Genomic DNA, 15180 nt, shown 5'->3' with positions numbered 1-15180 from the left:
ATTATCTATCCATCCATTTTGTGAAACCGCTTGTCCTGTTCAGGGTCACGGGGGGGGGGGGGGTCTGGAGCCTATCCTGGGGGCCATGGGTACAAGGCAGGAAACAACCCAGCCCCCCACCGCAGGGCACGCTCACACACCATTCACTCACGCACACCTATGGGCAGTTAGGCAACTCCAGTTAATCTTAGCATGTTTTCGGCCTGTGTGGGGTAACTGGAGTACCCAGAGAAAACCCCACGATGACACTGGGAGAACATGCAAACTTCACATACATGGAGCCATGGCAGAGACCGGAACCCAGAGGTGTGAGGTGACAGTGCTAACCACTGCACCACTGCCCCCAATATCTGATTGTACTTTCACAAAAAATCCACACAGTTCCCACATATACACTTTTTTATTGGCTTTTATTCTGTTGTTTAACACTATACCCATGAACACAAAGCATTAGTTGACTTATCGTTTGTATACAGGCAGCCTGGGCAACAAACTGACAATTTTATCAAAAATAATAGTTAATTTTTTTTTATGGAAGACCAAGAATTTAACTAAAGACAAACATGCAAAATAAACAGGAACATTTTACATTAACTGCACCTTCATTATGCATTCTGAACAACATGTAAGTACCTTAACATCACCTTAACATGTAACACCTTAATATGCCTTAACAGCTTTAAAATACATCATAAACAAATATAATTACAATGTTTGCTATTAATTTATAGCTCTATACTATAGCTGTTAAACTATGTTAGGATATTAAGGTATTCTTACAAACTTCTTATGAATGTTCTAAGAATGTATTATGAAGGTGCACTGAATGTTCTACGACAGCATTATAAAGGCATCATGAAGATACAGTTACTGTAAAGCGTTACCAAATAAAGATTGTTTCTTGTAATAATTCACATATAAGGCATTAACTTCCTAAAATTGCTTATTCTGTGCTCCATCACAAATTAATATTCATTGTAATAATTGTCTTGTTACTGCAGTATTAGTTCCTCCCATAATTCTCTGCTCCACCTTCTTGCCTATTGCTGATGAAGGGAGGACTGGTGCATCACAATACGAATGTCAGGATGACAGATCATTGCTCAGAACATTTCCTGTGGAAAGAAAAAAAGTTAATAGTGTGTATTTCTGATTTCTGAATGCTCCTTTTACACAATTAAAAAAAAAATGTTTATTTTAAGGACCAACCAAAGAGAACATCATCCCCCATATTACAGCTACCGCTGTCAGCATGTTACCTGTTCCAGATCACGGTCCTCTTCCTGAAGGTCAAAGGTCAGCTCTTGCGTCTCTCTCTCTACCTGTTGCCCATAGAGATGCGTAGTTACTCCCACAGCCCTCCCATCCTCCACGACCCCCCCCCCATTCAGGCCCACACCCCATATTCCACAAAGACATTTTGCCTCCACAATTTCCTTGAATCTCTGGGTGTAAACTCTTTTGAACTATATCTCTTTACTACCTAATGTTTTTCTTAACATTTGTTTGCCAGTGTCCAGGGCAATGTGGAAAAAGTCCCGAGTGCCTCTGCGAAGTATCTGGGCATCGTGTGTTTTCTGCCTTACTCATGTCTTAAAGAATCTCGACTCTTTAATGGAAATGGGAGAGAAATGCACAGATATTGCACAAAACAGAGCTTCCCAGTTAGCTGGTTAATCTAAGCCGAACGTGAAAACTGTCGAATAGGAAGAGAGCTAAGCGACAGTCTTTATACTTGGCTTATGTGGCTGATGTAACAAAGACTGCATTGTGGAATACAGCAAGTACTTTGTGTCCATCCAAAATATGGAAGAAACGCAGCACTTGAAAAATCGTGCAAAACTAAGTGGCAGCAGAGTTTTGAATTAAGCAAACGCCCTTGTAAAATGTAAATGCATCGAGTTTACAACATTCATTGAGGGACAGCAGGGATCTCAGGAAAAGGGATGAGGAATAGACATGGAAAGGAGCTGAGAAATGTCAGTGTCAGTTATCCAAATTCATTAAGGTAAAAGGTTGTATATAATGTATTATAATAATAGTATAATAATGTTTTCATTGCTAAAGGAGTATACCTTCGGACATATTAGGGATAGGTTATATAATAGATTATAATTAGACCATATGAATGTACTCGTTAAAAATATGTATTTAACGTAGAAATGGACAGCAGTTGACAAAGTGTCAGAGTCCAGATTGAGCGCAACTGCGTTTGCGTCAGGATCAATATAGGTAAGGGATGCAATATGTGCCTCGTGCCCATTGCTTCCGGGATAGGCTCCGGACCCCCCGCGACCCAGTAGGATAAGCGGTTTGGAAAATGGATGGATGGATGGATGCAATATGGAGTCCTACAAATATCAACAGTATGTTTGCAAAAATGTTTTAATCGCCACCCCCCCAAAACAAATGTTTCACAAATCAAAGGTTGCAACTTTATGCTGGATGATGGAACATAGGTGGATGCAGGATAAATCCGCAGTCAATGGTTATAGCATGATAATGAAGAGATGACAAGGAAGGCTAAAAGTGATCCTGCCTTGCTCCTGTTCCCGGTGATCCTGGCCCTCTGCTGGGCGTAGAGGATGGCGTCGTGGACGGAGGCAAAGAGGTGGCCGCGGTCCATACTGCCTTCTTCGAAAACCCCACCGGCTTCAAGTTCGTCATACACCTGAGCTGTAAACAACACAAAGAGGAGATAACCGGTAGCGACATCGCTGTTTATTATGGGATTTTTAAACATAAACATTGAGCTTTGGGTGTGGGCAAAGCGAATATTAAAGTGTCCTTTCTAGTATTTGATCTGTTTCTTTTGATAACTGTACTTAAAACAGAAAAGAAGTTTAAATGCTGAAAAGATGAAAACAGTAAAACTACAAAAAAAAATCCACAGTAACAATTACTATTTATTTTAGATAAATACATTTATTTTGGATTTCCTGACTAACAGTTTCTATTGATTTTAGATAACCTGAGTTGAAAAAATGAACAAAAAATGTCAATTTAAAATGTTGTAACATTTAAACGAAATAAGCCCATTGCATTGTCCAGCTGTTACCGGTTCCTGTGCTTTGAGGTGACGTGTACTCAGTCATTCGTGTCAGTCATGTTTCCTTACAACGATTAATAATCTTTTCCAAATGTACCTCTCTTCTACAAGAGGTATTTCAGAACTGCAGTTGACACAGATAAAACACAAGGCAGTCAACTGAGGCAGAGGACTTTTCATGCTCCAAGCTAGTCTGTCTCTCGCTTCCTGGCACAGTGTCAGGCAGGGATGGATTACGGACCGGGCCAGCGGGGCCGCTGCCCAGGGGCCCTTGGGGTGCAGGGGGCCCATGGGGCCCCTAGCCCAAAACAATTTGCAACGCTTATCAACAATGTATTTTCGTTTGTCTATTTTAGAGGGCCTACATTCTTTGATCCTCTGCCTACAAGGGCCCCTGACCCTATAGGGAGGGCGTTTGGCTGCCAAGGGCCCTTGAATTGTGGTGGTTGTGGTGGTGGTGCTGGTGGTGGTGGGGGGGGGCCTCGCGAACGTTTTGCCCTGGGGCCCACACAACCCATAATCCATCCCTGGTGTCAGGGATGTGCATACATTGAGGATGTACATTTGAATGTTCCTATATATACTAAAAACATTTAAAAAATCCTGACCTTGCAATTATGTAATTCTAAAGCATTCAGTGCAAAAAAATGTTAATGCCCGTCTGCTTTGTCCACATGGGACTGCATGGCCTTTTCAAGATTCATTGTTCCTGCTACGGGGATGAGGTAACCATGGCGATGGAATACGTCTGTTTCTTTTCCCAATGTAAGCTTTATCAGTTTCCCTCAGAATGACACCTTGTGTTTTATTAAGGCTAATTCTATTAGCTGCAGTGATAGCAGCTTGCTGATTTCCCGAGATCAACAGCTACAAATGCAGAAAAGCTGTGCTGATATGAATACAGTGATATTTATTATAAATATCATTATTACATTTACAGTAACTTATTAATGTTTGATTAATATTCTGGTGCAGATGGATTTTGAACTGTAGCAATGTAACTACTTTATATCCTGCAATATTATTTTAAACTGTAAATCTAAGACTCACCTGCATTTCAATTCCAAAACCACAATAAAATTACAAACAAGATTTATTTGACGCTAAGTGAAATGTAATATTATAAGATCAAGGTGTCAGTTTAATGACCTGAAAGCTATGAGTAGAAAAGAGTCACAGGACTGCTGGGGGGTTATTAAGATGGTTCACATATTAACTGGTAACTTCTGCTTGAATATTCATCTCTCACATTGTCCTTTGCACATCGACGGGCTACACAGTGGCTCCTTGTGCCATGTTTCCATGGCAACAGGTCCATCGACACCCTTGTGCATCCCATTCCTCCAAGGGTAAGAGTCACAGAGGGAGCCGCCTCACCTTGGATGTTGGCCAGATACAGACTGATCCCCAGCATCTCGTAACTGGAGCTCATCTGCACAGGAAGAATGAGTGATTACAGGGTGATTATACCACTCCAGGTTCAACAGGGGACTCGTTCACAGACAGTGGGGAATCTAACGTCTGCATTCCGACATAGCTTTGTACTTTTTACCCTATAATCTATAACTGGATCCAGTTTATCCACAACAGAGAGAATTCTATTCCAGCAAGGCAATTAAAAGTACTGTGTTCCAAACTAGGGGTCTCCAACCTTATTTACAGTGTTATCTACAAAGGAAAGAATCTGGTGAGCTGGCAACTGTGAAACTGCACAAAGACTGGGGAGAGTGGCACTGGTGCCCTCCAGGCTACTGGTATAGGGTGACCAGATTGACCCAGTTTGACCAGAACAGTTCCAATTTGAGGCTGCACATGCTGCTGTTACAAGACATAACTGAACAAGAACAATATGTCATGGCTTTAGCATGCTGTCTATCTAAAAAATGATTTAACGTGCAGCAAACAGAGCTCAACCAACACACACACACACTACACAAGTGTCCCAGTTTGGGATTCTGGTCATCCTATAATAGTACATCATTGTTGACTCGCTGGCAACCAATGTTCTACACCACTGAAAGATTCCTGCATTTTCTTGTGCAATAAAGTACCCAGATTAATGCCTGCTGATGTATTTATAAAGGGAAACACAAAATACTGCAGCCCTCAGCTGAAAGCTAATTGGCCTCCTGAATGGTCCCTCACCTGTCACTCACTGATTCCAAACATATCATTGGCTAATGATAAGTTTGGCCTTTCGCTATGAATTATGGCCCCTCACCTTAAAAAAAACTGAAAATCAGCTCTGGTTCAACATTCCCTTCCAAAACAAGACTAACAGTGTACAATAAATGACGAAAATAATGAATAATTTAATTGCCGAAGAGGCGGAAAGGTTGCACGACTCACCTTAGTCAGCACCTTGATGCCCATGAGGTCCACAAAGCAGACTCCTGCCAGGTCCAGAACAAGGGTGTGGAAAGGCAGGGGCCAGGGCTCCATGGTGACGGGCGGACTGCCGGGGAGGTCCGGGGTCGGCTCTGGGTCGCTTTCGTCCAAGATGTTGCAGCTGAAGTTGACGTACGCCGTGGGCATTTCACTCTTGGGGCTGCTGGTGGAGCTGGAGTCGAAGTCATTCTGTAGAACCAGCTGCGATATGGTCTAAATGTGGGTGATGTGGGATGGGGCGGCGTGGGGTGGAGAATCAAGCACGTCGCTGTGTTATATTATAGTCTCAGATCAGCTAGGCTGCAAATTAAATAATTGCCTTGTCAAAAGATATCACAGAAAAAAAGACATTTTAATAGTATAATTTGAAAATTGTGATGGATCCAATTGCACCAGCTCTCTGGATCTTCCAACCAAAGTAAATTCATGTGATTTATTCGCAAAAACATTACACATCAGCTATAACTATATTATTGAACGCTTGAAACCTATGATTAAACAGAGCTGGCCATAGTCTTGCTAATTGCTTTGCTTTATCAATTATTGAGCAACATCTGAAACCATTCTAGATATTGCATATCTACATAAGGGCAGACTGCTGTACCTGTAAAATACTAGCCTGTGTTTTTTGGAAAATAATCATTATAATTAAATAATTCATGTGTAATTTATTTTACTTATTAACCTTTATGAGCAGATTATTCATCTGTTATTTTACTATGAATACAGATCTTAATTCTATTGAACCAGCTAAGATTTTCTGAAGGGTACAGCAGGTATAGCCACTTCCTGTTACTTATATCTGCAAACTTCAGGTTATTTCTCTAATAGCTATGGTACCAAAAGGTCTTCATAATGGTACATTGCATTATTTGGTCACAGGATGTCGAGAAAATCAAAAATTCCTCAGAAAACACAAACAGTTTCCCCAGTACTGATTGGCAACAGTGCTTTAAATCTAAAGCCCGAGAAACCGGGTTTTCATGATCACACACTTGTTCCTCCTTACCTGGGTCTTCATGGTGACCAGGGAGCCTCCCTTCCTCTTTGTCCCCGTGTCCTGGCTCTCACTCTCCTTCAGTTGCTTCTTCAGAAATTTCTTCCTTGCTAAGAGCAGTTTTCCTGGGTCCAGCCCAGTCTGTTCACACACAGACCAAGGAAAAAAAAACGCACTGTGAAATTTCATAGTAAAACTGTAATCATTAAATTTGCGAAGTGGATTGGCACACTGTATTCAAACTTTGGATTTTCTGACTGTGATGTTTACCAGATTAGAGATAAGGTATGCACGGTTCAGGATTTTACTACGAACTACTTTGCAGTAAAACTTGCTGTTAACTTAACAGCATCACGATTCGTGGTCCTGCTGTGACCTTTACGGTCAGATTCACTATCAGCTTAATAGTCCCTGTAACCGTGAAGTCGCTAGATGGTAACGGCTGGGATGCCTTAAAATAAACCCTAAATGATCTGTAAAAAAACAAACAGAAAACCACATAAATTGAAGTGAACCAAGCACCAGTGATGCCCTTTGGGGTCGTAAACCAAGAAGTTCAATGCAGTAGAATATCTAAGATATGATGAGAAAGCAATGGTGCAGAATATGCCATTATAACATGAAATATGGTTAATGACCGTCCTGTTCATTAGACCCTCCGGTATGCTGGCTTAAAGCTGATTGGACAATATTACCATTAACTCTTCCATGGAGGAAATGGTGATAGTTTATAGTACATAGAAACATTCATAGTTGACTGTAAACTGTTGATAAAACACTGATCAAACTATCAGAACCTAACTTCACCATTTATCTGAAATATTTGTAGTTAAACTGTAAATGACTATAAAAAAAATGCTGTCAAGACTGAACTTCACAGTTCAACTATAGTATGTTTGTAATTGAACTGTAAATTTCACTGTCAGAATTACTACACACTGGACGAGGTGACCATGAACATTTTTACTATGAAATGTTCATGGTCAACCTGTAAACTTTATACTAGAACTATGAATGATTAAGGTTAAATTGTAAACTTAACAGTTTTACTGTGAACTTTCACAGTGCATTTTCCCCTGGACACATACAATTAACTATAACCACAGGAAAAATAAACATTTTTATTTTAAGGCAGCTACTTGCAATTAAATCAAGAGAATGTAAATATTCACGGTATATGTCATTATATTAAATCATTATCTGTACATTTCTACAGGCATTTTAAAAATATTACTCCCATTGCAGACAAATAATATCTTCTGCTAGCAAGAGTCTGAACACTCACCTTTTTAATCACTTTTCGGCGGAATATTTCTGCATTGGCAAAGTAAATAGGGGAGCAGTAGTTGACGATTTTAATTCCCTCCACAAATTTCACCTATGAGATCAAAGCATCACAAGACGACACAGTAAACTGGACCTTGAAGAGTGCAAACAGGTGTTGATGATCTAATGAAAATTACATGTGACTCATGAGCATAAAATACAGACCTTGATAAAAACAGGCTAAAGTAAAATTTCTTGTACAGTAAGGTGAACTTTTACATCTTTGTGTGCCTGAATGAGCAAGCATGCCAATGCAACTGTCACACATGGTTTGAACCTTGAATCTTACCTTACTGTAGACCTTAGGGTTCCTATATAGGTCACTGTCAGCGATCTGCCCCACCTCTGAGCCATTTCGGCTGTAAAAAACATGTAAATCCAACATGTAGCGCTTGGTTTCAAAATAATACAATGGGTAAGAAGCCTCTTATTTAGTTTCCCTCCTTTTTTGAGAATTAAATAAAATTCTCACAAGATCTAATTAATTTATATATAGTTGGATATCAGCTAATGTGGTTGTTGTGCTGTAATGATCCAAATACGCTAATTTTCCTGCAATTTAAACTTCAACTATAGATAGAAAACTGTCAGACTCCTGCAGCAAATGGATTAAAACAAACTTAAAAGTATTTAAAATAAATGTAAGAAAATCTGTAAAATCCTTACTTGGTAAGCTTACGACCAATAAAATAACTAAATTGTATTTTTGTTCAGGAAACAGATTATAGGACATGCTTTGTTGACAGAGAAAAATACTATTTCCTGCCTACAGAAGGGCAGGGAGTTGATGTATTTTTACATTACACTTGAAGAAGCCTTGAGAACGTGCGACAAAAGAAGTCCATGACAATTGGTTCCACTCACAACTGTGTCTGGAAAATGACCACGAGGACTGAGAATCCCACCCCGATCACAACGCCGTAAGGCAGACTGACGAAGAACGTGGCCAGGAAGGACACCACCCACACACACTGAGGAGGAGAGCGAAGAGGGGAGGTAGGAGATGTAGGAGAGGAATGCGGGACACAGCACATCACTGACGGGCACACAACTGCACTAGCTGGTTTCTGAGATGCCTCTTTACGGACATCCAGATATGTGGTTAACTGAATGTAGATATTCAGACTTTACATGTTCTTCAAAAATATTAACATTCAGAAATATGTACAAATTAGTATGTTCAGTTAGGCTAATACCCAGACTCAACTTTGTGGGTGTGTATTTCTAAATTATTATTATTAGTATTGCTTTTTTCTGAGCATGAATTAGAATTAAGAGAGACTCCCTAGTCAGCCTCAGCCTCTGTGTAAGAGGAACATTTAATAAATACAAATAATAAAAATAATACTTAGTTAGGTCTATTTTGAAGTTAAATGTTTAGTGGATCACCTTCATTTGGTAGCACTGCCGATATTGAATTCACCTTTGCAATTGTATTTTTTATTATTACGGGTGACAAGTATGTAAATATAGAAAGATGTATAGATATCTGCATATTATTACACATTGTTGTATATCTATTTAGGTCATGGATGGATTTTACCAAATAAGCAAATATATTTTTGAGCCTATCGGCCTCTGAAATGTAGGATTCTGCTGCGGTGAGATTTCCCGCTCTTTTTCTGTCATGAGACATAACTCACACAGTCCAGTTTGTTCTTCTTCCACATGTAGAAGGGGTCTGAGAGCTGGAGGAGTGTGTTCTTCAGGTTGACGGCTATTAGAGCACCCAGGACGGACTGGGGACATGCAAGGGCCAAAATGCAGCAGTATACAGCGATATGAGTAAGGCAGACTGACGAGGAACGTGACCCAGAAGGACACCACCATTGGCTTATGACTTAGCAGAGACATTTATTCCTTTCCTTTTTACCTTTTATTCCTAGTAGAGTTCATTTACTCACTAAGAGAATATATACGAGCCTTTGGGCCATATATATATATCATTATATCAAGCTGATATGTACCACAGTACAACCTGGCCTACCAGCTAACCCACAGTAAATTTAAAATTGCACAGAATTTTAGTGTGCAGTTATTAACTATATTGTGGGATGTTCTCACCTTAGGCAGTGGCTGCAGATAGGCTCCCAAAGCTAACATGGTGATCATTACCACCAACATCACACACAGGCTGGCAAACTAGAAGGAAAACGGTTATAACGTGAGCAGAAGGCAAAATAAAAATGAATATTTTAAAAATGTGTTTTAATCGAAAGTAGTTTCTCTTTCACTTCTTAACTGCAAACACTACAGATGCATTTAATAAAAGGCCGTGTTTGCTTGGTGATTAATACATCAGCCGCTTTATGTTCATGCATAAAAAAAGTCACGCGGCTCACCTGCGACGTGCCGCCGGCGCTGTCCACGGCCAGGGTGACAGACAGGGCGCAGCAGATGACGTGGATCTTAAAGAAGGAGCCCAGGAAATTACTGCAGCCCAGGGCCAGCATCTCCTAAAGAGAGACAGGTGCATGGAGAGAGTGTGATGTGTGACAGTAACATGGAAAGAAGCAGGATACAAAGTGCACAGGCCTTTCAAAATATTACGACCTTAGACTCATAAGTATTTGTGGAGTGGCACCTAAATAATGACACAATGAAGTTATGATTGGCTGCTCATTGCCCCGCCCATTATCTTACTCCCAAGCCGTTCACACCTGATTGGGGTCGACATCATAGCCATGCTTAGCTGCCAGTGTCCTGCCCATAGCCAGGTTGATGACATATCCTACAATGGCCAGAGAGAAGGCTGTGCTCAGCATGACCTCCCACTCACTCACTTTGGGGAGGGTGGGTGTGGGGAACCTGGGTGGGTGGGGTCAAAAGACATGGTTGGAAATATTTATATTCCAGTGAAAATCAGAAGAACTGGCTTTATCACTGGGTGTGCCCTCACCCGAGAGGAATCTCTCCAACGATGTCCATGTGGTATTTCCTTGGCATGTCCAGAGGCCCAGAGATAGCTGTAGCAACCACCACCTACGTGAGAGAAAGGCCCATTAAGCACAGAAGCGGAAACCACAATTAATCGCCCTGAATCATTCTTTTATAGATGTATATTCAAAGCATGTCTTTACTGTTTGTGGTCCTTCTCATTCATCAGTTGAGTCAGAATCTTGGTCAGAACTTTGTAAATTGTTATGAAATTTTCATTTAGATACCTCTGCACACTTAAAAAGCAGGAGGTTTCAATAATATCACAACAATTTTAACATTTTTAACGTTCTATAACTGCTGACATTGGTAAACTGAAAGACTGGTTGCTTACTTAATGTTTTATTTGTATAGACATGTGACTGTTTTGAATTGCTCCATTCAGAAGCGCTTCTACGATTTAAGGTGGGAGGTGTAAAAGAGCCCATAATTCATAGAGAGGGGAGGGGCCAACCTTATCATTAACCAATGATGTTCGAATTGGTGAGTGATGGGGAAGGGGCACTCCAGGGACCAATCAGGTTTCAGCTGCAGCCAGTCCCCCCGTGTCCCCCCTCCCCTATCTATATTTCATATTTTTTAAGGAAGTTATAAATAATAGTGCACAGTGTTCTGACTGTGTGTTTTCACTAACCGTCGTGAATAAAGTATCATGACTAAAGCATCATAAAAACACCGGACTTGTGGCATTCTCTTTTGATCTCCTGAACCCCTCCCGCCATTTTCCCCATCCCGGGCTGGTGGTCTTGCTCACTATGATGATCTCCATGGGGATTGGGAAGGGGAGCCGGTGGCGGTAGCGAGCACTCAGCTCCTTCACGGTGAAGAGCACCACACTGCTTATAAGGGCAAAGACCAGGGAGGCCACGTTGGTATGGGGGAGTCCATAGACAATGTCCACCAGGGTCTAGGGCACAGAGCATGTAGGTAAGGTGGGGTCAATGCTGTCTCAACATGGGCTGGAAGGTGTGGTGCTGAACTGACAAGAGCATGACGCTGTACCATAGGGTCAACTGTCCGGAACACGCAAGCAGAACGAAGTGTATTCTACACACACAGGAAAAGCTGTTTTTTTTCTGAACAGTCTTAATTACACATCACTTTAAAACAACTGAGATTGTTCTCATTGTCAGCATCTATATGAGTATTCATAATCCAAAATGCTGTTTCACAAGTACAAAGAGAGTTATATCTTAAGTTGACTTTTATTGGGTTCAAAGCAAGCCATTTTGCAATCTCCACTCCCCAACCTTCATCATCTTTTCATAATGCAATAAAAAGAACATTTAGCAGAAAGGGACTCACATAGATGACTGCTAGCGGGCCGCTGTAGGGCGGGACTCGTATCCCAAAAATGTACTTAAGCACAGAGATGAGGATTTGCAGCCCAGCAGCGGTCATAAAGCCACGGACGAAGGATTCAGACAGGTAGATGGCCACAAAGCCAAACTGCATCAATCCGAGGCCCATCTGCTCAAAGAGGAACACACAGACACCATCTTTAGCCATGCGTCATGTGGCTTAAGGGGATGTGCATGCAGGAGCAGCTCGACTTAGATCAGCAGAATATTCAGTTCTTGATGAAAGCATATGTAGATGGTAGATCACCATAATAGGGGTATATCGTATGTCCAGTCATCAGCTAACCCAGTAAAAGTGTCTATGTCCTTTATTTGCCTTCACATTTGCACTTGTTAAAGCTCTCGTACCTGTATGATGGCAGTGAGGCAGGCTAAGGTCCCGGAGATGCCAAGGCGAACCTGGTTCATCCTCTCTTCATCCACCACAGTCTTGTTGAGGGTTGTGTTGAAGTGGCTGAACTCAGAGTCAGGAGCTAGACTCAGGCATACCATGCCCACCATGATGCTGAGGACGGCAAAAGTACCTAGGCAGAGAGAGGCCTCTTGGTGAGCATGCCCCACCTCTTCCAAAGGATGCTACCCCATACCTTTGGTATATTCCAAACCTACCGGGTACCATTTGGTGGACGGTGCCCATAAAAAAGTAAGGGATTAGGGGGAAAAAGGATGAGTAGAGTCCATTGACTGGAGGCAGGTTGGCTAACAAGGCGAAAGCCATTCCTGCCAAGAGAAGAAGAGCGTCAATGAGGTGTTAAATCTAAGGCATAAATGTAATCTGATGGCTAAATCAGCCCATGCCATATATCTATTTTTGAGAAAGTAGGGCCAGACAGTTCCTGAAGCAAATAGCAGTTAAGGGCCTTGCTCAATGGCCCAAAAGTGAAATCACTCTGCTGAGTTTGGAATTTAAACTTTCCGATCACAGACACAGCATCCTACCCCACTGATTGACACTCCCAAATATTGTCGAGACCCGCTCATCCGATCCTCCTGTGTGCCACGCCCCCTTGTTACCTCGTGTGGAATCCCGGTGTTCTCAGCTGTGTCTAGTTGTTGTTAATTGATTCTGTGTATTTAGTGCTTTCATGTCTGTCTTACCCTTGTTCAGTCATTGACGTTTGTATGCGTTTTGTCCTGCTTTTTGATGTTTTCTCGAAATAAAACCCCATTTACCCGACTCTTCATGTCCCTAGTCCTGCTTCCCCATTTCAGACCATAACAAATACGTTATATTCCTTTGATAGGCTTTACAAGACTCTTGACTCAACAAACACAGGAATAAGCCACAAGACGGACCTTGGGGAACCTGGATGGTACCGGCGCTGACGCCGCTGATGACATCACACAGGAGGTTCTGCTTGAACTTATATTTGGGCAGCCAGCTGAGCACTGGCAGGTGTCGGAACAGCAAAGCCTTGATGCGTGGTCCTGAACATCTGGGGGGGGACATATACTTATAGCAGATCAAACTGCGACTACCACCCCACTCTACAGCTTCAGCTCTCACAAACAGATACATGGGTAGAGATACATTCCACAGTGGACCAAGCAAGGTTCTACTTTATACTGAGTGATTCAACCCTCAAAAGAATGAAAATATCAGAAATTCCTCATAGTGAAAATACCTGAAGAATTTTCCAATTTTCTCCCGTAATGGGAAAGTACGGCTCTTTTTGTCGTATTCCGCATCAAAGCAAGGCAGAGAGTACACAGGTCTGTCGATCACATAGCGGGCTGATTCCTTGTACATGGCTTCTGGAAATCAGTGGTTAGGTGAGGAAACTGACCTCAGGAGCTACTGGGAAAAATATATGAAGCATCTTTGACACAATGCAGCTACACATTTCTAAAACATAACTGAATTAGCAAAAAAGTTGGGAAAACATGAGAATGAGCCTTTGAAAATGAAATGTTTCCACATTTTTTAACAGTATAAATATTGCTGTGTTGTATACCTTCTCTAGGCTTTACAGGCTTGTGAATTATATACATCCATATGACCTCAGCCCATGTCCATTATTTTAAACATCATGTAGGGACCACCGTTTGCCTAATGGTTAAATAAATCTAACTGTAACCATCTATACTCAATGTTTATTATCCTTAGGGTCTGTTAAAAAACAACCACACCAACAGAACTGGTGCAGTTCTGTTTCCAAAGGTACAAATGACATTAATGCACCCCCAATGGTACAAAATGTTCCTCAGAGTCCATTTCTTTATTTTAAATTAGACTAAAAAGCCTACATTTACCTGCAGCTAGGGTATGATTGGCAGAACCTTGAGAATACAACCCCATCGACAAGGAAGTACAGTTATACCCTGAAAGGTACAAATTGTTTTTTTCTTACAGTGTCATTCATTTTCAACTTGTATTCTCTAATATGATGCAAAGCATTAGTAGGGATAAAACAAGGTAAAAAGTCTCCTATTTTCAGTACACTTCACACATTATGTGTGATTTTTCACTCTACCCTCTACCCACAGGTTCTTTATCTGACCTTGAAGGAAACAGGTACACTATCATTCTGATAACACAAGATAACACAAGTTCTCCATTACATAGATGCCTGTTACACAAACCAGACGCCCACACCTCAGCCCAAACAGGCAGAATAAAATATTAGTACTCACTTTTCACTGACGCCAACTAAAACACGAGGAAGGACAGCTCCATGAAATGTAACACATCTTTCATGCTCATTTATTAAATTTAACTCTTGCATTTTATCCTCTGTAAATCACTACAGCTCAGAAATAAAATCTACAAATAACTTCTGTATGGAAGGGTAAGAAATTGAGTCATGAATCAAGTTTTCATGAAAGGCACTATAAAAATAATAATCAACCCAGCAATCTGTGATTCCATTTGGCCGGGCACAGTCAACCTGAAACAGAACTCACCACCTTCGGGCACGTTCAGAAAGTGATGTGTGAAATTCCAAACTCAAGGGAAAAGCAACAATTGAACAATTAAAGCATCGATGATTTGGCTGCTGCGGCAACACTAACTTACCTTAGCAATGGGCCGTATTGCTAGGGTCATTCGCCTCAAATCGAATGCCGCTCCACAGCTCATGCTGTGGTGGAGTTAATTGTTGGTTTTATACCAGGGGTGGGCC

General features: G+C 41.3%; 1 protein-coding gene across 1 annotated transcript; it reads right to left on the bottom strand.

The window, feature by feature from the left end:
- Positions 1-883: 883 nt before the first annotated feature.
- LOC125744862 (solute carrier family 26 member 9-like) lies at positions 884-15120 on the bottom strand. Its single transcript, XM_049017146.1, has 21 exons — positions 15075-15120; positions 13684-13813; positions 13355-13494; positions 12668-12778; positions 12407-12582; positions 12003-12167; positions 11452-11604; positions 10660-10742; positions 10421-10568; positions 10103-10216; positions 9825-9902; positions 9404-9499; positions 8625-8731; positions 8050-8119; positions 7720-7812; positions 6447-6575; positions 5399-5650; positions 4427-4481; positions 2540-2676; positions 1260-1322; positions 884-1115 (listed from the first exon to the last, which is right to left on the bottom strand). Exons 2-21 carry the CDS (start codon positions 13806-13808, stop codon positions 1104-1106), a joined length of 2307 nt encoding a protein of 768 aa, XP_048873103.1. The 5' UTR covers positions 13809-13813; positions 15075-15120; the 3' UTR covers positions 884-1103.
- Positions 15121-15180: the final 60 nt, after the last annotated feature.

Source organism: Brienomyrus brachyistius, chromosome 6, assembly GCF_023856365.1.
Source record: "Brienomyrus brachyistius isolate T26 chromosome 6, BBRACH_0.4, whole genome shotgun sequence".
In the NCBI taxonomy this organism is placed as follows: Eukaryota; Metazoa; Chordata; class Actinopteri; order Osteoglossiformes; family Mormyridae; genus Brienomyrus; species Brienomyrus brachyistius.
Note: the sequence above shows the minus strand (reverse complement) of the source record. Positions and strands in the feature narration are given on the sequence as shown.